This window comes from Lepidochelys olivacea (genome assembly GCF_965140295.1).
Source record: "Lepidochelys olivacea isolate rLepOli2 genome assembly, chromosome: 4".
Lineage (NCBI taxonomy): Eukaryota > Metazoa > Chordata > Testudines > Cheloniidae > Lepidochelys > Lepidochelys olivacea.
In genome coordinates this window covers 97,543,845-97,568,664 of record NC_140414.1, presented here as the reverse complement: position 1 = coordinate 97,568,664, position 24,820 = coordinate 97,543,845, and the positions used below count along the sequence as shown (strand labels likewise).

General features: G+C 40.1%; 1 protein-coding gene across 2 annotated transcripts in view; it reads right to left on the bottom strand.

Moving 5' to 3' along the window:
• USP46 (ubiquitin specific peptidase 46) overlaps positions 1-20,417 on the bottom strand; it is a 33,065-nt gene extending 12,648 nt beyond the window's left edge. Inside the window, exons 1-5 of one of the 2 annotated variants that reach the window (XM_084625557.1) lie at positions 20,225-20,417; positions 19,834-19,903; positions 6,368-6,448; positions 5,295-5,508; positions 3,756-3,985 (exon numbers count right to left, since the gene is read on the bottom strand). In XM_084625557.1, coding sequence (XP_084481683.1) covers positions 3,756-3,985; positions 5,295-5,508; positions 6,368-6,448; positions 19,834-19,903; positions 20,225-20,229 — 600 coding nt within the window. In that variant the 5' untranslated portion in view covers positions 20,230-20,417. The other variant, XM_084625556.1, reaches the window with a different exon arrangement.
• Positions 20,418-24,820: the final 4,403 nt, after the last annotated feature.

Here is a 24,820-nt window from a genome sequence, read left to right as displayed (position 1 = left end):
CACTGACATAATTAGGGCGAAATAAGCTGCCTTACGTGGACCTAACTGTGTAGTGTAGACCAGCCCTAAGTGTTTCACCTCTTTCCCCTTGAGATGCTCCTATAATTTATACACATTGTTCTGTGATGAATTTTAAAACAATATGAAATGACTTTAGCTGGTTTTAAATTTTTTAAGTGTACATTGTACCAGAGCTTACTTGCATCTTTTACATATAATATACTGCATTATATGCACACAGCTAAAGATCTACATAATTATATTCACCTCCTGTGGACAGGACTGAAATGAAAGTGCAGTGGTTGGTATAAATCAAGAATGGGCATGCATGGAGAAATATTGTGTTCACCAAAATGGATACCATGTAATTTTGTGTTCTTTCATCTTCAGGGACGATCACAGAGGTAAGCATAGCATGTTTGTACCAAATTTCTAGTTGCTATTTTTTTATCTTTAGTCTTGTAGCTAGATCTGGTTGGAAAAAATTCAATAGAATAGTTTTCCCTCAGAAAATGCAGTTCCATAGAAAGTGAAATGCTTTGCAAAATCATGCCTATTTCATCAAAATTTTATTTCAGACAAAAAAAGGGGGAGGGAGGGAGTTCTAATAATATTGAAATGTCCCATTTAATTTCAATATTTTTAATGAAAAATTTCAATTTTTCCTTTAAAACAACTTTGTTTTGAATTTTTTAAATTTTGCATTATACCATACAGTGACATTAAAATTGAAATGAAATGAATCCTGTAATTGCGCTAACATTTTTGATCAAGCTCAAACAATTTTTCCCCTGTCATTTTCTTTCATGCATAATTTTACATGTTCAGGTTTCACTCCAAGCCAAATGAAAACAAAAATTGAAATCTCACAATGCTCTGCAAAATGGAATTTCTGTTCTCTGCCCTGCTCTGCTCAGGTCCTTTATAGGCCACCTTAAAGAATTTCAGTCAATTACAGGATTCAAATTTGGGGCAATTGTTGGAGTGGGAGGTGTTTAGGGCCATGGTTTTAGTTTAGCCTATTTTAGAATTGCCAGCTGAGAAATCTGGATTGGGATCCAGACTTCTCCAAAATTCAGGAATGATCAGGTCTTAGGTTTTAATTGGGACCCATCACCAATCAACACAGAATATGCCTTAGAAGAGACTTGAGAATGACAGACATGAATAAATCTTCCTAGGATCTAAGTTTATTGCAAATAAGAAAAAGACCCCCCCGGCCTTTGATTCATCCCAGATCAGCAACCACAGAGGTTCTTCAGTATATAAATACATATCACATGTTTAAGATTTAAAATATGCTCTTTTCAACTGGTCTCCAATATTCATGTGTTAGCCTCTTATTTCATTATAAGTACAAGAGGTTTAGGCTGGTGGCTGAGGGAAAACTTCAAAATCCAGAAATGCAGCCATGTATTCGGCAGCTCTGAAAAACATTGAGTTTGAAGCAACATTGCCACATGAACTGATTTTGGGCATCTTCATGAAAATCAAATCCTGTTTATTTTTAAAAAAAAAAAAAAGTAGTACACACTGATTGAATACTTTAAACTGTTAGTAATACCACGTGTGTCTGCATCTCATTAGAATAACTTGAGATGGGACTGAGAAGCAAAGTTCAAATCTAGATCTGGATCCAAACTTCTCCAAAGGTGGAGAGGGTTGGATCCTGTATTCTGCTGTGGATCCATATCAGAGATTTGGATCTGAGCTTGGATTCAGATCCCCTAAATTCAAGGGGTTCTGGAATTAATGTTCTGGTCTGGGTCCATCTTTAAAGTAACCACCAACCCCTGAACCCATGGGAACATGTTTTGGGATGAATTTTAATATTCTCAAAGATGTGGTTAGCCATAAAATATGTCCAAATAAAACTAACAGCAACTCTTCAAACAAAAATCCCCTCTGTGACCAACTCCATGCAAAATGACAGGAAACAACAGGACTTTAACAATTGTCTCTAGTGTAAACACACAGCTAGAATTAAAAAAAACAGAGGAACAAAACTTTAGAGAACATTTTGTCTCTGCTGCTGAAACTAAGAGCCAACTAAAGTCTGTCTGGCTTATGAAATTTTAAAAATTCACGTAGATACCCAGTCTTTTGGCTTGATTCTGTTACCACTGAAGTCACTGGGAATTTTGCCATTGGTTTCAATGGGTGCAGTTTCAAACGATTAGAGAGCCTGGGAGGAAAAAGCCTGTTGATCTGGAAGCAGAGTGATATATACTGTACTAAAATTAACTGGAAAAGTGGATTCAATCTGCATTCATAAGTAAGAATAAGACTGCCTGTATCTGAATAACTCTATGTAGATTGTATACTTGTACCACATCTTTTAATCCATTCTATTGCTTTCCAAAAAGTATGAGACAGTAAATAAAAAAAAAAAATACATAATCAAACTAGAAAAGTGTATGAATATATTTTTCCTGTAGTCACAGGAAGCTATAGGATCAACCTTCCTATAACAACATTAGGAATCCTCAGAAGTTAATTTTTCCACCAAATCTTGGACCAACTGCAGGGCTGACAACAGGAATGAGGGAAAGGGGGAAAATTGTACCAGGATCCCAAGCTCAGGAGGCCCTTCAAAACATCTGTAACGTCTGTGTAAATAAAATGAAATGGGAGTGAGTGGGACCCCAGTGAACATGATGTTCCAGGGCCCCAAATTTCTCTCAGTGGCCTGACCCACTGTAAGATTTTACAAATAGGGTATTTTGTAGTTCTGCTCAGCTAGTTAGGGCAAAATCCTGGCTTAAGTGGGAATTTCCCTGAGTAAACACTGAATATAAATTTAGGATTTCATCTCAAAAGTTTAAAGGGACATTGTCAATTTAAAAACCAGCCTTTGGTATTTTTTTTAACCTACTATTGTTACTAGGGTTATTATAACTTAAATACATTAGAGCAAAACACTGTTTTTCAGTTTTTCCCATTGTTTCTTCACTTTGTGCAAGATTCTGATATTGTTACTCTGCAGGTAGTCTTATTTAGTTCAAGGAGACTTTCTGTGGAGTACAATGCTACTCCACATGAACAGGGGCAGCTGAATCTGGTCCTCTATGCATTTGACAGCACTTTATATCAATTTCCACTGTTCTCCCAGAATAGCCAGTTTCCCTGTTGTTTGCATGGGTCTTTCACACAGCAACAAGGGAGAGCAAAACATTTTTTAAATAGGAAAGTGTGATTGAAAAACTACAAAAATTGGCAGGGAACTCACCCTCAGGTATATTAGGTGGAACTATTTTACTCATTTTTCAAACTGACTAGTTTTCAAGTTGACATCCTTTTAAAATACTGAAAAAAAGCCTGATAATGTACAGTGTGTTGTTAGCAAATACTTTGACCATTAATGACATTCTTAGGGATGCATTAGCACTATTTGATCTTAACTTTGCCACTTGTGAGTTATGCAGTTATCCCTAACTCATGGAATAATGAGGCAAATTCACTGTCCACAGTTGCAGCAGCCTCTATATATACTTAACTGTTTATAAATACGATGGCTTGAATGAAAAGGGTGTAAGATTAGTTAATGAGGTGTCTAACTATATACAATAACTGCAAAGTTTGGGACAGGTTAGTCATGTTTACAAAAATGTATTTTTGGAAAATAATATACTCAGTCCAAGAAGTGAAATTATACAGGAATATCCACATTTCTCAGGTGGCAGAACAGATTCACATATTTATACATATCTATCGATCTATTAGCGTGTAAAAATATCAACCACCCCAATGCTTACGGTTTCACAGTTCAAACATCTAGTTTCGTTAGTCAGTGTTCCCTGAAAAATCTCATGCACCCAGGTGAGTTCTTGTTTATTGTTCTCTTCAGCTTCATTCATGATGCCATTTTTTAGTTTCCCATTTTGCTTTTCCTGCTTCTTCTCCTCCTGCAGGATGTCTGCAATGGTGTTGAGCAAGTAATTTAAAAATTCATGTGCATCTTGCTGCATGTAGTTGTCAAAGAGATCTGCAAAGGAGAGAGGCAGAATTGTCTCTTTCTAAAGTCCCTTTGCTCCGTGCAGGAAAGGATATACTGACATTCAGGTTTTGCTCCCAAATACAATTACAAGCCCCAATTCAGGAACGTACTTACAAACGTGCCTAATTTAAACTTGTGAGTAATCCCACTGAGTTCGTGCTCTATATTAGGAACGTGCTTAATTGGGGCGATAACAAACATGGGTGAGGATTGAGGGTGGGAGAGTCTGAAAGATGGGGGGGCTTTTTCAAAGAGATATTGTTTTCCCACAGTAATTTGGTGAGTGCATTGCTCCTAAAAACATTTCCTGAATCTTTGTTTCTGTCAATAAAGCTCAATAAATCATGGGCCAGATGGTGCGCTCACATGCCCAGTCACAAACCAGAAGGAAACTCATGGGAGGCATCTCTGTGGTGATGTCATATGAGATGTTCCTATTTCAGAATTTCCTTTGAATTTTTCCATCAGCAGCTTGGTTTGCCCCTATCCCGCTCTCTGTTGAAGAAGCAGGAACTTCTGTTCCCCAAATATATGTATTTTTATCTCCTACAACCCCCTCCAGCCAAGATGCATGTGAATCCCTTCCCAGGGCGTTCCTTCAGAGGCACAGGGCTATCTGTGTGTAGACCCTTTGCATTGGCTCTTGGGCCACACCCACTGATATGGCGACCGTGCAGAATGAAGCTATGTTACCAGGACTGCCTCCGCCTCTGGTGCCCTTGAACCCACTTAGAAGGGAATCTCCCCAGAAGGAGTGGGCACTGTTTCTCCTGTGAAGTCACTATTTCTGGGAATGGGAGGAGCAGCAGATGCAGCTCACTGCATACGTGCACATACTGAACCCCAGGATGTTTTGGGCTACTGGATCTGTACTATCCACAAACCTACTGGTCACAGCACATTCATTCTTCTAGCTGCCCAAAATATCCATCTCCATCGTACTATATAGAAAGTCACTGCAGAGCACTCCTCTGCAATGTGCAGAGCCCCTCATCCATACCCAACTGTCTGTTGCTGGCTTTCTACAGCCTGCCCCTCCATGCAGTGGAAATATCAGTAGGGCAGCTGTGCACCCATGGAAGATTTGGCCCTTAATTGCAAATCCTAGTATGGTTATTGCCAACTACAACATTACAGACACACACACACGCACACGTATATGTATACACTAAATAATTAATATTTAGGAAACAGAGAATTAAAAGCTTATTACAAATCTAACCTGATTGATTGATTGATTTGACCACACTGCTAGGTATTACTTGAGTCTCTGAAAAGAATCAGAGTTTGCACTCACCGTTCTCCTTTCGTAACCTTGAAATGAACTTCTTTGGTGGAATCACTCCAACTTTTTTCTTCTGAGTAGCAATACTGTGGAAAAGGTCTGCCAGGCATGTCAAGAGGTTTTCCTTCTTTTTCTGTTGGGCCTTGTATGCCAACACATTCTCCCGAAATGGCCGGCAAAAATACAATGCCTGCAGCACAGAGTTACAGTAGCAGGTGTTCCCAAACTGCCAATGTAAAAGCAAAAATGCCCTGAATCCCTATGCAAGGTAATATAAACTAATCACTTCATCCAGCCTCCGCAATCTGCATCCCCAGTAGAATACCCCACCAATTACCATGCAGCTGTTGCCTGAATATAGGTTCAGTACCATTTACTGTTGTCATGCAGCAAAAACAAACTATAAATATTAAAAATTCTTAACTCGCTAGGACTGACCATAAAAGCTCCAAATGTAGGGCATTGGTTAGATGGTATTCATTGCAATGAGAGTATCTTTGATAAGAGTTCCTATAAACCAATATGCTCTGGAATGGCCCACTCCTGTTCCTGCTGAAATCAATGGCAGAACTCCCAGTGACTGCAGTAGGAGCAGAACTTAGATCAGTTTCATTCGGGACACGAAAAACACCCTTTAGACTGGATGCTTTCATCAGGTGAATAATGCTTTCTGACAGATACACCTAAGCATATGCCAAATTTTAACTCCATTCCCATTGACTTTATGCATCCTGATTTTAAAAAGTAAATATCAAAGTGGGGTTTTTTAGCTAGAAAAAGATATTATTTAACTTTACTTGGGGTCAGGGAAAGAAGTAGTTTATAAAATGTTAAAACTACTCGGATTTCACTAAGCTGTTCTCCTCAAAGGGTAGATGTCCTAAAATGTTTGACTTAGCAGCAACCAACTTTCAACATATTAGCTAAAATTTCCCCTGGAACACTAGGAGCACCCTCCCAAATTCTAACCTTAAATCAGTGCTGCACTGGAGAGCATTGAAATTAAAGCAGCATCAAACCATAAAAGAGTCTATATGGTTCTCATCACAATCGCTCAATATAAAACAGGAAGTATATGTACTTACATTGACCAACCCAAAGTAGTGTTCATTGATTGGAAACTGCTCTGGACCAATGTCTTTTTCCAGAGCAGAGGCATTGGTGCCCTAAAAGGGGGGGGAAAAGCCAATTATCCTCCATTTCAGATTCCAAAATAAAGTTATGAATAATCATCAGATGGAAACCATTTCCCCTTTCCTGGGAAAAGCTAATCAAGCTAAAGCTGGCGTTAGGAATGGACAATCTGGGAGCTGCTCAGGCCAACAAAGATATTTGCATTTCTAGATAATTGCCTGGCTGTAACTGAGGGGAGGGATAGCTCAGTGGTTTGAGTATTGCCCTGCTAAAACCCAGGGTTGTGAGTTCAATCCTTGAGGGGGCTATTTAGGGATCTGGGGCAGAAATTGGGGATTGGTCCTGCTTTGAGCAGGGGGTTGGACTAGATGACCTCCTGAGGTCCCTTCCAATCCTGATATTCTATGATCCTGTAGTCTCAAGTAATGGTTGATTTCAGGTGAGCAGGACACTGTATTGATAGTCTCCCCACCATAACTTCCCTGCATGAAGGAGTTCATGCGGTTTGAGGAGAGGCAGAGGAAACAATGTTCATTAGTTATATTCCCACTGAGACAAGTAAATAAAAAGCAGAGTGCAGGATCCTTCCTTTCTGAGTTGGAACTGACAACCACATAGTTCCCTCTACCCTTATCTATTGATCATTCTATCATCCAAAAGCCCAGTCTATCTCCCTGCTGTATATAACATGCCAATATTTTAAGGCCAGGAGGAACCACTGTGACTGCCTCATCTACCTGCATAGTACAGGCTATGGAATTTCACCAAGTGAATTCTGCATCAAGCCCATAACTACAGCACATCTTTAAGAAAGACATCCAGTCTTGATTTAAAGACTTCGAGTGACGGAGAATCCACCACATCCCTAGGCAACCTGCTGCAACACATAATAACCCTCACGGTTTAAAAATTGCACCTTATTTCTAGTCTGAATTTGTCTAGTTTCAGCTTCCAGCCATTAGATCTCATTGTGTCTTTTTCTGCTAGATTAAGCAGCCCTTTATTAGATACAGTCCTCTAATATCAGGTACTTAAAGATTGTGATCCGTCACTTTTCAACCTTCTTGTGGTTAAACTAGTCTCATTATAAGGTAGATTTTTGTAATTATTATTGTAGTTCTTTTCTGAATCCTTTCTAATTTGTCAACATCTTTTTTGAAACTGTGGACGCCAGAACTGGACACAGTTATTCCAGCAGTGATCTTATTAATGCCATATGGAGTGATAATGCCACCTCCCTTTTTCTATTCGATATTCCTGGGTTTATAAATCCAAGGATTACGTTAGGTCTCTCAACCACTGCTTGGCACGTGGAGCTCATGTTCAACTAGTTATCCACCATGGTCCCTGAGTTACTTTCAGAGTCACTGCTTTGCAAAGTACAGTCCCTGATTCTGTAAGGTGACCTCCATGGATCTATCTTGCCTGGGATCAGTGTCAGGCTAATCAGCCTATATTTCCCCGGGTCATTCCTTTTACCCTTTTTAAACGTTGGCACAACATTAGCTTTTTTCCAGGCCTCTGGAGCTTCCGGAGGGTTCCAAAATTTGTTCAGTACAAATATTACTGCCTCAGAGAGCTCTTCGGCCAATATCTTTAAATATGCCGATTATAGGTTTCAGTGATTTTTTTAATGTTACTTTTTTTTTCTAAAAAGTCTGATCTAAATTTCTGTACTACTCCCATCATCAGCCAATTCCTTGTCATACGGGATTATTATCTCCTGTCACTCACTGCAAGAAGCTGTTTCTTTTCAGATGAATCAGCAGTCTGAAAATTGACACAGATGTTGTTGGTGACCCTGAAACCTTCCAAGTAAAACAACTTGCTTGAAGTTAGTAGCTTCCAATACAGTTTCAAATAACTTGCATGTCATATCCCTTTTTCAGACCCTTCCACCTCCCACACCGTTCATCTTAACTCGTGGGGGGCAAGTACATGTTTGAGTGTGTTAATATTTCCCAAATGTGCCACCTAAAAACAAAATACTTTACTTCATTTCTGTCAAGCCACAATGGGGCTCAGTTCTCCAGTTCGTTCTAGCAGAGCTCAGATGTAGAGGGTGTGTGGGTGGAGGAACAGAGAGCCAATTGTGGTTCCTTGATTGTCAGCCACCTTGCCGCAGCAGAAGTTAGAGCAATAGGGGGTGTACTCCAACTTCTGCCACTAGCATGCAGTCACATTACACCAGTAGAGGAACAAGGGAAGTGGCCCCCTTTTGCCCCCCACAATTCCAGACATGCCTTTGTATTCTCCCTGTACTGTGGGGTGTTAAGAGAAGCTGGCACAGGAAATATCAAAATGAATTAAGTAGCTGCAATGCATTCACTGTTGAGACAGACTCCTATCAGAAACTCACATTTAATGACAAAAAAAGAGAAGTGTTCATATGAAACTGTTATTGGCTGCATCTCAAGGCAGAAGAAAATATGACATGCTGCATACATTGCAAACTCCACGTGAGGATAAGTGTACTTGCTGGGAATGACAGCCTCCATTTCTCAGCTACTACTCAACAAAGACACACTGATTTAGCAAAGCACAAAACAGCTGTTGCTGAGAGGGAGGAAAAGGTATTAATCTAAGATATATATAAAAGGCTAGTAGGAAAGAAAACTGCCATCATTGTTGGTCGTAAATCTTTGCCTGATTTAAAAAAAGGTTCTCATGAGTAAGTCTGGAAGTATAACGTTTCTTTTGGAACTAAATTGTCTTTGGGTTGATAAGTTACTCAGATCAAAGCACAGGTATAAGGGCTCAGAAAAAACTGGCAGTTTAAGTTCATCTTATTGTCCAATAGACTTTCTTCTGTTAGGTGACTAGCATTCAAATCACCCCTGGACAAAGACAGTTCAGAACATTGTTTTAGCTTTGCAGAAAGTTTCTTGACCTATTAAAAAAAAAAAGTCTAAAAGGCCTTAGGAAATAATGACCTGTAACATCCCACTTTTTTTGTAACCCACTGTGTAGAGGGTAGGTGTATCATTAAACCTGTAGAGGGCAAATGCTATGCTTATAAATTACTCCTGTAGGGTCCACTTGTCAATTCTCAAAGACCTGACTCCATGGTTTCTTATTTGAGAGAATGCCCAATGGCTTGGACAGATCTTCCTATTATTTAAAATATCTCCTAAACATTGTGAGAAACTGCAAGAATGAGGATTTAATAGATGAACCACCACTGAAAATCAAGTAGTCCATGATGTGCACTATCCAGCTGTGTATTGTGCAATCTGAGCTACCCCCTTCTGTTTCAAAAGTAGGCCTTGAACATGGCAATTATACACTATACTCTACATCATCTTTGGAGAAAATAAAACAGGGAGAGCCAAATTTAGCCATCGGGTAAGCTAACACAACATCCACTGATTTCATGGGGAGTTGTGCCAGCTTACATCAAGGGTGAATTCAGCTTGGTAGCTACTACTTTAATGTGCCTGAGAAGGTACTGTCAAAATTACATAGAGAGACTGGAGGCTGTAAACTGCTGAAAAGTCTAGAGAACTGATTTTTAACAGCAGATGCATTTCCCATACAGAGGAAGAAAGATCTATACAGCATACATTTAAAAAAAAAAAAAAACCTCCGACTTTACATTGTAAATGTTTAGGATAGGAAGGCTCCCCAATAAGCAATGGAGCTCAGAGAAGAAGGGAAAAGTTTTGACATATCTACACTAGGAACATGTATCATATTACAAGCATTTAACCAATGTTTCAACTAACATGATGTTAAACATTATTTCACCCCAGTGTAGAAATAGACAAGTCATGTTTAAAAAAACATGTTAGTCATTGTGATTAACCTACCCTAGAGTTATCCATAACCAATTAATAATTTTTAAATTATTACTGTCCTGGTTACACAGAGTTGCTAACTTTGGTTGGACAAATTCATGGAGATTTCTTTAATTAAAGAAAAATCTTTAATTCTTGGAGACTCCAGGAAAATCCTGGAGGGTTGGCAACCCTATGGTTATACTCAAAGCAAAATCATATTTATTAATATACTAATTAAACTGTATAATACCTTTTCCCACTGTAAACATGATCCTATTCTGTATCTCCACCAGGAATTTTGGCAAAGTTTTCCTAATATTGCTAATCCAATTCAGTTCCATCAGAAGTAGCAACGGTGGGAGTCCTAATTATAGACAAGGATCCTGCACTGAGGAGGCCCTACAGAGACAGACACAGGACTGGGATTTTAGGGTGTTAATTCCCAGACAGGATTCAGAGGCAACAGATTTGGTGAGCTGAACATATTTAGCTTAAAAGAAGAGTATGTTGCTAAAGGGGGCTGTGGTGACCAGAACTCAGGGCATGGAGCTCTTGGGAAACAGACAAAGTACGCTTATAGTTTGTAGTCTGGATGAAATCCTGGCCCCACTGAAGTCAATGGGAGTTTTGCCATTGACTTCACTAGAGTCAGGAGTTCACCTTTAGCATTTTGAAATTTACTGCTCATAAACCAGCATGGAAGGAACACAACTAGAGACTTTTGTCAAGTTTGTGTCAGTTTGCGTTAAACCAAGACTTCTGCAATAGAACCATAGCCCATGAGTGTGCTTTAATCTTTTCTCTTGTTTTGTCCCTGGCCCTATTGCACTTGAGTTTGCTAATTATCATCTCAACTCAAATGGCTGATAATGATTTTTGCACTGGAGGGCCACGTGAAACAAGAAAGAATAGAAGATTTACTAAATTATGATTGTTCATTCTCAAAATTATTGTGGAAATAATGAAGCAAAGACCAATGTTTAGTTTATTGCATACATAAACCAACAGCCCCAAAAAAACCCAAACTGATGAACATGATTAAATCAGATTAGATTGTAAACTCTGCAAGGCAAGGAGAGAATCTTCTCATTTGTTTGCAAATACCTAGCATAGTTTTCAGAACTGTATAGTTAATTAGTTGTAATTACTTTGCCTCCTATTTTGATTATGAGTCTTCACATTCTGCCCCTTATTTTATAGATTACCCTGGAACACTATCCAAGTATGGCAAAATTTTGATATGTACTCCTTGGAAGAAGGGCTTATCAGCTACCTCCAAGGCACAAAATACTGCCTTTTGGACAATGTAGTCTAGGTCATTACTGTACATAAGTGCAAGAGGCCAATTAGTTGAGAATCTCAAGAACAAGACTAAAAACTGAATTCTTCTCATGGAAGTATGTGCATAGCTCCCACTGACTTAAATGGCAAAGAACAGCTGTCTACGGAGATACTGCAAGATTTGTATTATGTCTAGTCTGATTTCTTCGTTAATCATTTAGAATAGAGTAATACCAGTCATGATAGAAAAATGATATAAAGAATCTGATATTAAAAATATGGGCAAAAATATAACAAAATATTTGTTTTTGAAAAATATAAACTAATGTATCTTGGCTAAAATAATTAAAATCCAGATATTTATTGGGAGTTAAAAAATGGAAACCAGTGAATCTGAAAAACTAGGGACAGAGGATGCAAATTAGATATGATTTTGTAGTGTGATAAAGTTAAGCACATGCATATTTGCTCTAAATACATGAATAGTTCTACTAAAGTCAATCCAGAGGGAAAATTAAAAGTTTTTTTAATGTTCACTTCAGGGAGCCCAACAAATAGATATTCTTCTGAGAAAATAATATATTAGAACTGTAAACTCAATATTAATGACCATGGAGAAATAAAAGGGAAGATGAGAAATAGTAATAGGGTTGCTACTGCAAGAGAAATGAAAAGTATAAGAACATAAGAAAATGATCATGAAAGACACAGATAAAAGTAAATTGTGAAAACAAACATTTAACAAATAAATATATAAGGAGCAAGAGATTAATGAAAAGAAACTGCCACTGAGAGGAAGTAAGGGTCAGACATGGCTAGGAACGAAACAACACCTTTTTGCCTTACTGTTCATTAGGGAAAGTGAACAAAACATGCTAGAAGTCAAGAAGTTTCCTGGGGGGAAGAACATGAAAGCTTAAAACAAATGAAGGGTGACACCAGAACTGGTAAAAGAGAAATTATAATAAAACTAGAAATGGCTGCAAGGCCAGGCAGCCCTCATCTCAGAATTTTGAAAATGGTAGTCTATAAGAGGGGAGGAGAAAGAAAGAAAGAGATGTAGACCTTTCTTTCTGTGTGTAGCAAGCCAGCCTTGTCTGCTAACAGCAGTGCAATGTAATAGGGAGGAGAAAGAGCTATTGTGTGTAAAATCAGAGCTCAGCTCCCAGAGTCAACATGAGCAGAAAGGGAGTGCAGACAAGAGAGAAAAGGAGTACTTGTGGCACCTTAGAGACTAACCAATTTATTTGAGCATAAGCTAACACGGCTGTTACTCTGAAACCAGACAAGAGAGAGTGCACCTTACATCCCACTCAAGCTATTCCTCCTAACAGACACACAAAGTAGCACTGACAAGAGTTAGGCCTCATCTACACTCATTTTCACCCATCAGTGACCAGCAATCGGTATAGCAGTAGTAGCACCGATAAGGGCAGGCTGGAGTATAGCTGTTTGAAAAACAGAATTCCCATACCACAGGAAATTCCAAGAGTTCCAGATTTTATTTCATCCCAAAATGGAATGGAAAGTTGAAATTCAGAAATTTTCATTGAACAAAATATTTCAAAAAATTTCATTTCAACTTCAGAGCAATGTTCCATTTTGATAAGATCCAAAGGTTTTGTTTTGACTTTCATTTGGACTTTTATTATACGATATTATAAAATATAAATGTCAAAATTATCAAATTGAAATGAAACATTTTGATAATTTCCCATATAATATTTTGATGAAATCAACACATTCAAACAAAAGTTTTTATTTAATCAAATTGGCATTTTCTGATGGGAAAACACTCCAATGGAAAATTTTCAACCAACTCTACAACTGAGTGATTTGGGGTTTGCCCCTGCTGGGAGAATGAAAAGAGATGAGCCAAACATATTTCAAATGGGTGCAAGGAAGGAAGAAGTGAACTACAGATCTATAAGGCGGGAAAGCTGCAGAAGGAGCTTGATCACAATTGGTCACAGGCAGCTGAACAGTCTCCTGAGCAGCTGTCACTGCCTGGACTCCCCCAGCTCTGGTTCCAACAGGAGGCTGCTTCCCAATGTCTCCTTCCCCATCCTTGATGCCTCTGAGCCCAGCAGAAGCAGGTTCAGCTGCCTCTCCCCTCAATCACTGCTCTCTGATGCTCTGAGATCAGAGGAGAGAGTCTCCTTCTCCACTGCCTACTGCCACTGCTGAGCCTGCAGCACCAACATCCCAGAGGATAGGTAGCAAGCAAGCTCAGAGACCTAAGGCAACTGCCTAAAACTGGGTGGGGAAAAGGGGTGGAGAAAGAAGAGGAGTGTAAGTGTCCATAAGGAGAAGGCAAGAAATTCACACGACAGGGCAGGGAGGGAAGGTGGTCATAGTGGGAATGCACATGCACAGAAAGGTAAGTTAATGAACAGACTGACTGACAAGGTAGTTCAGCCCTCGTCACCCAATGAGTTTGACACCCCTGTTTTAAACTAACTGATTAGGGACAACATAGAACAATTGCAGAGGAAAAGTATGGATAGTCTTCTTATCATATGCACAACATGCCTCAGGTGGCACATGACCAGGATTCATCACCAAATTTGATCTGCTGGTTGGCTCATTAGCTTCCCCAGCCTGGGCTGGGTACTGACAGGGAATGTGACGTGAACGCTGATCCATGCCCCCCAGTATGGATAGTGAAAATTATTAACATGGAATTATACAAGGTCTCTTATTTTTCCCTCACCAGCATCCTTCAAAAATGTACCAGTTTTTCCTTTCAGTATCTCCAAACTATATCTCTACCTAAAATGAAGGGGCTGGAGAGGGAAAAGTAAGTTTTTAAAATAAAGTTGTGTCAAAATTGAGGCCAAAGTTTCTAAATGTGGTTGCCTAAAATTAGGGACCTACTGCATGTGGTTTGATTTCTCATAGGCGATGAGCATATACGTGTGTGTGTGTGTGTGAGTGTGAGAGAGAGAGAGAGAGACACCGACCAGAAACCTGGGCAAGGAAGAAAAGATGCGTAATTATTTGTACTGTACTCTCATTTATAGAGATGGCATTCAGAATAGTGGCAGCAGAAGTATACGAGGAGTTTTTCTATCTCAGAATCAGAATTCATGACAGAGTAAAGTGGACTGTATTATTTACAATCCAGAAAAGAATATAGCAGATAGTGAAAAGAAGTTAATCAACCTTCAAAGTATATCAGCCTGCTTTTTTCTAATGTTATAATAAGTGCATTTTATGGCACTTATTATAATAGCTGCAGCAGCAAAACAACTACCCAAAATAATGTAATTTCTTTTGGCTGAGCAAAGCTCATCAGAAGAAACAAGTCGTATGTATAAAAATTATGCACACTGGAGACCACACTTCTAAAAACTGGAATCTAAATTGTGCCTGCAACTATATTTTCACAACTAAATGTTCACAGTGCTTCATTTATCTACCCATAAATAATTTCAGATAGCTAGTTTATTGCCTAGACAGTGAGAGATTGCCCAAAGTTTTTCTTGTTAGAAGAAATTTCCAAAATTAAAATGGTCACATCATCTGTTCTATAATAATTTTAACCACTATCAAGTATAATGTCAATTTAAAACTCATGGTACTAACCTCTGCACCTCAAGTATACTTGTGTTGCAGAGAGCAGAATCTGGCTCAGAACCTGTGTTTATAGAAATAACTAGAATTTACATTGTTTCCAGAATCTAACATTTTTCAAACTTGTCTCTGTAGCTAAGATCCTGGTATTGCTAACTCCCATCACTCAAACAATCCTGACACTTTTAAAAAATAATAAAATATTGAGTTATTTTTAATCTGACTTCTGGGTTTTGAGCTTTTCATGGTTTCAAGCTTTCCTCCACAACCACAAGGGCTAGAAGCTTAGTTTTTTAATGAAAACTGGGATTCTCATGCATTCACATAACTCCTGGAGCTGGCCTGGGACTTTAAGAAAAGCACCAGTTATTGTGAGACTTGATAAAATCTTGAGTTGGAAAAACTAAAGCCATGCTTATATAGAGTAGAAAACCAAATTAACTTGAAGGGGGTTTTTTGTACTGTAACTTGTTACTGAACTCATATTTATACATTGTATAGGATTAACAAACAAACATGTCAGTCTACTGTAACTACAATGTATGTGACATCTGTGATACATTGTATGACAAGAGATCCTCACAAGTTGTGTCATGCTACCAGGATGCATGAAACTGACACATATCATCTTTCAGTGGAGATCAGGTGGTTTCAAACGCTATTGAAAAATGTTGGGAAGGGGATATAAAACCTGCTTTTAGCAGGACAACACAAAGGTGTATTTCTCTTGTTCAGAGCAGAACAGAGCTTGTCAGGTCTCCCTATACAAAAACAAACAAACAAACATATACATTTAATAAATTATTAGATGTAGTTCTTACACAAGACAGCAACATTCTCTATGCTGCAGCCTGAGCTGAACTCAGAGTCCTAGGCCGAATCAGAAGGCCATCAACAGAGAAACGCACTGCAGAGGATTTCAGTAACAGTCTAAAAATTCCAACATGCTTATTCACCTCTGGACCAAACATTCGATGCTCTAGTCACACTGGTTGTCTTCAAGGAGCTTTACAGAAGAGGATTACAATGCAAGTTTAATATGGGTACAATATGAGTAAATACAGGTACTAAAAATAAAAGTCCCTAATTTCACCTGGACTCCCTTCAGCTGGGGTATCATTAAGGCATGGACATTCCCTAGAACCAAGTTTCTCAAATATATCATACTATTCTTCCCCAAGCAATATTGCTAATAAACACTTTTATATCACCTAACATGATTAGAGCACTGTAAACACATTTGACTAACAACTTTTCATAGCATCTGTCAGGCATGTAAGAAGAGAGAGTTGGACTCCCCTAGAATACATCTGAGCAGAGCGGGTGGATCCCACCAGTCACACAAGAGTCCCATTCACTTCACTGGAGCACCATGTGAATGCAGGGGTACACCTGTGCAGAACAAGTTGCAAAATCAGGGCTTTAGACCTCACCTACCAGTGATGACAATTTTGTTTCTAATTGTGGGGACAGTACAAAGACAAAGCATGTGGCCTTTATTGGTCTGTTTTGGAAGTTGTGGGTTTATTTGTTTAACACCTGGACAGGGATATCTGCTAAGTTCTTTTACTGGGTCACTTCTGCTCAGTTAGTGTTGCCAACTCTTTTGCTTTGGGCTCAATAAATGAGGACTCATCTATTGAATATGCAGTACTAGATTTTTATTTTTTTTTTAACAAGTTAAAATATTCTCCTTCACACACTTGTTTCTCTACACCTGTTTTGGCCTTCCTGGAAGAGGTCAGTGCCTCGCCATAACCAGGAGACCAGACTTACAATTTGACATACTATACCCTTAGGCAGCCAATTAAATCATAACAAGCATTCTTCCTGCGACTCTGACTAACCCAAGTTAGATCCAGCCAATTTCACGCTGTTAATTCTCACTGTATTCATTTAATCTAGAGACCAGCATTTAAAAATTTCCAAACAAAAAATCCTTGATTAATAGAGGATTAGAATCCAAAACCTATAATCCATCATTACATGACAAATATTTATAGCAGTGTAGGTGAGCAAACACCAAGTAAGCAAGGGTTTTTATTCCGTGCATTCTGTGTACACACCTTCAAATGGAAGGGGAACTAGAAGGATAAAGGGAAAAGAACAGAGTGAATTTTTAAAATTCCTTTCAACTAGGTAATGAACTCCAAATATATTTCTTCTTTAACTGGTTAATTCTTAGGCCAAAGAAGAATTGAGCCATTTGGTGTCAAGCACTGAGATATGGTCTGGGATTAAGACCTGGGCATTAATAGTTCTAGCTGGAATTTATAATAACCGATCTCTAGGGTTGACTTAAATCAATCTTCATTCACCCTTCTCCAATCCCACTCTTAGTGCCTTTTTCTCTCCTTTGGATTTTATGCATTTTGTTCTTGTCTTCCCTCCATTTTATTTGTGTCAGTCTCTCTCCTCCCTACTTCTTACTTCTCTTGCCCCTCTGTTTTGGAAGCCTTTTATGATCCACATGCCTCCCCCTGCAACAGGCCACCCACTGCAGCAGTCCTCCCATATGGGGTTGACATAGCTTCCTCTGGAGTCCATTGATAGAGCTCCTTCGTTCAGCTGAAAGTCATTGGTAGAGAAACAAAGCATTGTTGCAACCCCAATACCATGAAGGGAGCAAGAAACCAAACTTGGTCCTGAACATGAGGCTTCACTAGACCATCCCCTTCTTCTGTTCTTGTGTCTCTTTCCTGTTTGAGAGCCTAATTCTCCTCTTTAGTCCTACACTCGTAGGATGCTACTTGTACAGCTGCCTACTGATGGTGGCAAGAGCAAGTAAAACTGATGCAAGCCTAGTTGGTTTTGCTCTGTGGTTCTTCTAGACCTTGGGGAAAGCACAAATGCATCCCTCTAAAATAATGTGGGTAGGTGGGGGTGGAAACATAGGATTCTTAAGACATCATGCCAATGTTAAACTCTTGTAGCCCTCTAACAATCTCCAGCTTTGTTTCATGCGGTGCTGTAGCATGCAGTCTAGGCGTGATCGCACCCACCATTCATCAAACACTGAAAACTGAAGCCTGCCTATAGGGTAAGGTAAGTAACTCCAGGTTTTCTCCCCAAATACTGTATGGTTTCCTATATATTTCTTTGTAGTATACTTGCCTCCTATTCCACAGGATTAAAAAAACAAGAACAATGAAAACTTTAGGAAACCACATTGGGGAGGGGAGGCAAGAACTCAGATTATTTTACCCTAGGGATTCTCAACCTTTTTCATAATGTGACCCCTAAATTCAATCCTCCAGTAATGCACCTCAGAACAGGTGCTCCAAAGGTGGCAATGAGGACCTTGGAAAAGTGGGGGTGGGGACATTCCTAGCATCCAAGAATGACTGGTTGCAAGTGACTTATCAAACCGACTTCAGCATAAGACTGGAGACATTGAATGGGAGCAGACTTACAACCCTCACCCCCTTGGACAACTGCTGTTGACCCCCAAGGGAATCATGAGTCACAGGTTGAGAACCACTGCCTTACCCTATAGGCAGGCTCCATTCTCCAGTGCTGATGAATGGTGGGTGTGACATCACCAGCAAAGGGCATGCTGGGGCACCACATGGAAGGAAGCTGGCAACTGCATGTAACTGTTCTTGCAGAACCTGAAAACAAGGGGGGAAAACATAAACTACAACAACAAAGGGTGTTGAAATGTGTTCTTAGCCTATTTATTTTGGGCATTTATCACCTACCCCATAAATTGCTTTTCGCAGCAGGTCCATTAAAACCTTTGAGCCCTTAAACTATAACCAAACGAATCTTAAAAATCCAAAGACAATGTGGTCTAATAAGCAAACCCCAAAATCTGTAGAGTCAAAATGAAAACCGTATTCAAATGTGTAAAGAAATCTTCCTGTCATATCTTATAGGGGCTAAAAGCAGCAAGACCCAACACAAACTGAAATGAAACAATGTTTTAAATTTATTTTTCTTACCTTTTAGACTGGGGGTGGGGGGCCTTAAGTGTTTCAAAAATATAACAGAAACATCTTGGGCCAAAGCCAATTCTCATTTACTGTATATCCCCTGCAATCCCCATTGGTGTATAAAATCAACAGATTCTGATCCTGTGGCCGTTTTCAAAAATGGGTGCCTACGGCTAGGCTCCTAAATCCACAGTCATAAGCCTAAATAAGTGGCTTGATTTTCAAAACAGCTGAGCACCACCTGCTCCTGTTGACTTCAGCAGGAGTCTTTGGGTGCTCAGTGGATTTTAAAATCAGGCCACTTTTTTTGGAGCCTCAGTATGGATTTAGGAACCTACTTGTAGGAATCCAGTTTTAGAAATATTGGCTCAAGTGTTTAATTTGGGGCCACAAGGTGGGGACACAAGCTGCAAAGTTGTCAGCCTGTGTAAATGTCACAGGACAAAGGATGAGACCCTCCACTGTTCTGAACTCCTTGCCATACCTAGATCCAGTGGGGTGGCTGGACAGCTGAGCTCTGAACTCTCCCATCCTTGGGGTTTGGGGAGACAGGATGAATGTCTCCATTCAATGCAAGGAGTCAGTAGAAGCTCTTCAAGCCATTGACTACCCTGTTTTGAATTAAATCTCATGCTTATCTTTACATGGCCTTCACCCACTCCCAGATCTCACCAGCCTCCAGCGAGGGGATTAGCCAGGAATAGCCATTAACTTGACTCCCCGGTGCACCTGGAGAGGAGTCTCCTCCCTGCCCCTTCCCTCCGCCCATTCTGATGTTGCCCCCTGGGGGTTGTCGAGTTGCGACCCCCGCCCCTGAAGCCAGCCTGCAGGTCAGCGAGTACTCACCATATTACAGATGGAGGCGATGTTTCTGACAGTCATTAGTCTAAAGGTTGCAGTGATCCCACACCGCCATCTTTATAAGGTAAAAACAGACATGCTCGTGGTTGGAAGATCGCGAGGAGGGGAGGAGGAGGACCCGAGGTTACGCTGGGGGCGGGGGGGCTGGGAGAAAAGTCGGCGCAGGGGGGTAAACACCCGCTAAACCCCCCTCTGCCGCAGGGAGGCAACTAGCGGAAAGCGCCTCGACTCCTCCCGCTCCTGCCTCAAAGCCCAAGAGCCGGCGGCGGGCGGCGGCGGCTGCTCCTCCGAAGGGCTGGCCGGCAGATTTAACAGCGCTGCCCCAGCAGCCGCAGCAGCATCCCTCCCGCCCCCGCTCCGCTCGCTCCCCCTTTACTGCATGGGGAGATCAGCCGCGCCGCTGCGCCAGCCAGGGCCGTGTCAATCGCCCCCTTCCTCCGCCTTCCCCGGCGGCCGCTGCTGCCGCTCTTCGCTCCATTGCAGCGCGGCGCCCGGTGATCAACTTTGACAGCGCCGGCGACGGGCAGGTCGGCGCTGGTAATTGGCGTGCCCCGGCACCAACCGGCAGAGCGCGTCCCGCGGAGGCGGCTGGTGCGGCAGCCAATGCGGTGCATGGGCGGAGAAGGCGATCGCTCCCTCCTCGCTCCCCGCGGCTCTGGCGGGGCTTCCGGGCGTTCCGCACTCCGCAGGCTGAAGGGGCCCTGGGCCCAGATCCGTCGGTGCTGGAAGTAGGGGTGGGGTGCGGGAGGTGCTGCAGCACCCCCTGACTTGAAGGGGGGTCCAGTCCATACAGGATTTACAGTTTGGTTCAATGGGGCAGAGCGCTCCAACTATACACATTGTCCCAGCGCCCCGCCCAGAGCCTTTAGTTCTGACAAGTGCAAAAGGAAATTCCCGCTGAATTGAAAGGGACGAAAGGATCTGGCTGAGAGCCCCAGGAAGGGGAAGAGCGCCCCGGTCCCCATTTGCGTCTATGATGTAACAACATAAAAGCAGAAGGCAGAGCTGCTGAGGGGTATTAGCTGGGGAAAGGTCGTTTGCTTTTAGATTTATTTGCTGCTTCAGTTGAGTTGTTTGTGATGTGTGCTAAGAGAAATACAAATTTTATTAAAGCTAATGTTAATATATATATATATATATAATACATAGGTTGGGAAAAGTGTCTGTACATCTGGGTATAGTGCTTAGATTATCCACAAATATAAAGTTAGTTTTTAAAAGTCATACAATACATAGAGTACGTAATCAGCAATAACCCAAATTTTAGGTGACTAGATTTAACAATACAGTTTAGATATTATAATCTGAATACTCGGGTACATCACTCATGAGAAGTTGTACAGAGATTTGCTTGTGGAAAGCAAAATATATCAATGAGTGGAGATTGTCCCTCCGTAATTGAGAATTAGGTTAGTTGTCTATTTAGAAAATACAATCCCTGCCTACTTAGCTGACCTATACAGTCCACAGATATTTGTGTGAAATACAGTAATATGTACCAATGTTTTGAAGGCTTAGGGGGCAAATGTATAGATTGCAATATATAGATGTATAATGATAATTATTAGGGCTGTCAATCACAGTTAATTTATGCCATCAATGCAAAAATATTAATTGCAGTTTTAATCACACTGTTAAACAATAGAATACCAGTTGAAATTTATTAAATATTTTTGGAAGTTTTCTACATTTTAAAATATATTGATTTCAGTTGCAACACAGAATGCAAAGTGTACAGTGCCCACTTTATATTATTATTTTTATTGCAAATATTTGCACTGTAAAAGTGATAAACAAAAGAAATAGTATTTTTCAGTTCACCTCATACAATACCATAATCCAATCTCTTTATCGTGAAAGTGCAACATACAAATGTAGATTTTTTTATTATGTAACTGCACTCAAAAACAAAACAATGTAAAACTTTAGAGCCTATAAGTCCACTCAGTCCTCCTTCTTGTTCAGCCAATCACTAAGACAAACAAGTTTGTTTACATTTATGGGAGATAATTCTGCCAGCTTCTTCTTTAAAATGTAACCTGAAAGTAAGAACAGGCATTCACATGGCACTTTTGTAGCTGGCATTGCAAGGTATTTACGTGCCAGATATGCTGAACATCTGTATACCCCTTAATGCTTCGGCCACCATTCCAGAGGACATGCTTCCATTCTGATGACGCTCGTTAAAAAAATAATGCATTAATTAAATTTGTGACTGAACTCCTTGGGGGAGGATAGTATGTCTCCTGCTCTGTTTTACCCACATTCTGCCATGTATTTCATGTTACAGCAGTCTCGGATGATGTCCCAGCACCGGTCGTTCATTTTAAGAACACTTTCATTGCAGATAGGACAAAATTCAAAGAAGGTACCAATGTGAGATTTCTAAAGATAACTACAGCACTCGACCCAAGGTTTACAAATCTGAAGTGCCTTCCAAAATCTGAGAGGGATGAGGTGTGGAGCATGCTTTCAGAAGTCTTAAAAGAGCAACACTCCAATTCGGAAACTACAGAACCCAAACCACCAAAAAAGAAAATCAACCTTCTGCTGGTGGCATCTGACTCAAATGATGAAAGTGAACATGCATCGGTCTGCACTGCTTTGGATCATTATCGAGCAGAGCCCCTCATTAGCATGAATGCATGTCCTCTAGAATGGTGGTTGAAGCATGAAGGGACATATAAATCTTTAACCCATCTGGCACATAAATATCTTGCAATGCGGGCTACAACAATGCCATGTGAACACCTGTTCTCAGTTTCAGGTGACATTGTAAACAAGAAGTGGGCAGGATTATCTCCTGCAAATGTAAACAAACTTGTTTGAGTGATTGACTGAACAAGAAGTAGGACTGAGTGGACTTGTAAGCTCTAATGTTTTACATTGTTTTATTTTTGAATGCAGTTATTTTTTCTACATAATTCTATATGTTTTTGTACATAATTATATACACAATGCACAGTCAACCTGTGGAACTCCTTGCCAGAGGATGTTGTGAAGGCCATGACCACAACAGGGTTCAAAAAAGAACTATATAAATTCATGGAGGATAGGTCCATCAATGGCTATTAGCCAGAATGGGCAGGAATGGTGTCCCTAGCCTCTGTTTGCCAGAAGCTGGGAATGAGCGACAGGGGATGGATCACTTAATGATTACCTGTTCTGTTCTTTCCCTCTGGGGCACCCGGCACTGGCCATTGTCGGAAGACAGGATACTGGGCTAGATGGACCTTTGGTCTGACCCAGCAGGGCCATTCTTATGTTCTTATATCTGTAAGTTCAACTTTCATAATAAAGAGATTGTATTACAGTACTTGTATGAGGTGAATTGAAAAATACCATTTCTTTTGTTTTTTATAGAACAAATATTTGAAATCAAAAATAAATATAAAGTGAGCACTGTACACTGTGTTCTGTGTTGTAACTGAAATCAATAAATTTGAAAATGTAGAAAACATCAAAAAATATTTAAATAAATGGTATTCTATTATTGTTTAACAGTGCAATTAATCATGATTAATTTTTTGAATAATGCGATTTATCGAGATTAATTTTTAAAATTTCTTGACACCCCTAATAATTATACATTCATTGTACTATAAGTATAACATTTAGCTTTATAAATATTAGCATTTGGTGAACATGTATGTATATACACATTCATATTTATACAGATATAGATAGATAGATATAAATGAAGATTAATATACAGGCTCACATACTTTATAGCACCTTCTATCCAAGGATCTCAGATCACTTTACAAGCATCAATAAATTAAGGCTCACAACACTCTGTGAGGGAGATTAGCACTGGTATAACAACTTTGCAGATGAGATAACAGGTACAGGATGTTAAATTACTTGCCTAAGTCCGCACATTAAGTCTGTAGGAGAAGCAAGAATGGAATTCAGTTATACAGACTCCACATCTTGGGCTTTAACTCTCATTGCCTTCCTCTCCATTTTTTTAATTAACACACATTGTATAAACGATCACCAGAAACATTTTGCCATCTTATTGTTCCTCCTCTCTGTCGAGGGAGTGGTTCAAATGCAGAAAGAGAACTTTAATAAAGAAACCATACACTGCAAACATCACTATGCAGATGTGAGGACATGTTTTCCCTATGCCCTCATTTTCAATGATAAAGAAATAAAAATCAGGAAATTAAGTATGGCAAATTTGCACTAGGGTGCCTTTTTGACCACAGATACTGGAGTATAGCACCTTCAATCTGTAGAGGCCTGAACCCGGCAGACCTTGCTTAGGCAAAACGTTCTGAAGTCAAAAGGAGTTTTTCCAGAGTAATGTCTTCAAGCATAGCAAGATCAGGCTTTAGATCGTTAATTAAAATCTGACACCAGTCAATAGTGACTGAAAAATTAAATCTTACCATCAAAATGCCATTAGGTGGCCTAAGTAAAATAAGTTGCTGGCCTTAGTCCAGTTTCTAGTGGACAGGTGCCCACGTTACAAACGTCACCATCAAAACTGGCATAAATTGTCAGTCTTAGCCTAGGCCAAGGATTAAGTAATTGTGGAGACAGAACTACCTTTTTATCCATGGTATCTTGAATTAGTCATTCCAAATCATGGTGGATTTACATTTGAAGGGCAGCGTGAGGAAATCTGCACTTCTAATGTCTACTCTGTGGATAAAGAGCCAAGGTTTTCAGGCCACCTTCTTCCACAAGCACTAAATTAACCTCATAAAGAACGTCACATAAAGAAACACTGAAACAAATTCATCTTAAGTGTAATTCCATTGACTTCATGGAGTTACACTACTGATGAATTTGGCCCCATGTCTTGAAGTCCATTAAACTTTGAGGGCTGGATTCTCAGTTGCACCAGGCTCTGATTGGCACAGCTAAGGGGAAGTGGAGGAGAAGCAGAGGTAGCATTCTACAACCCACACCTCAATCCTAGGGCAGTTGAAGCCTGAGTTAGCCTCCAACTCACATTAGA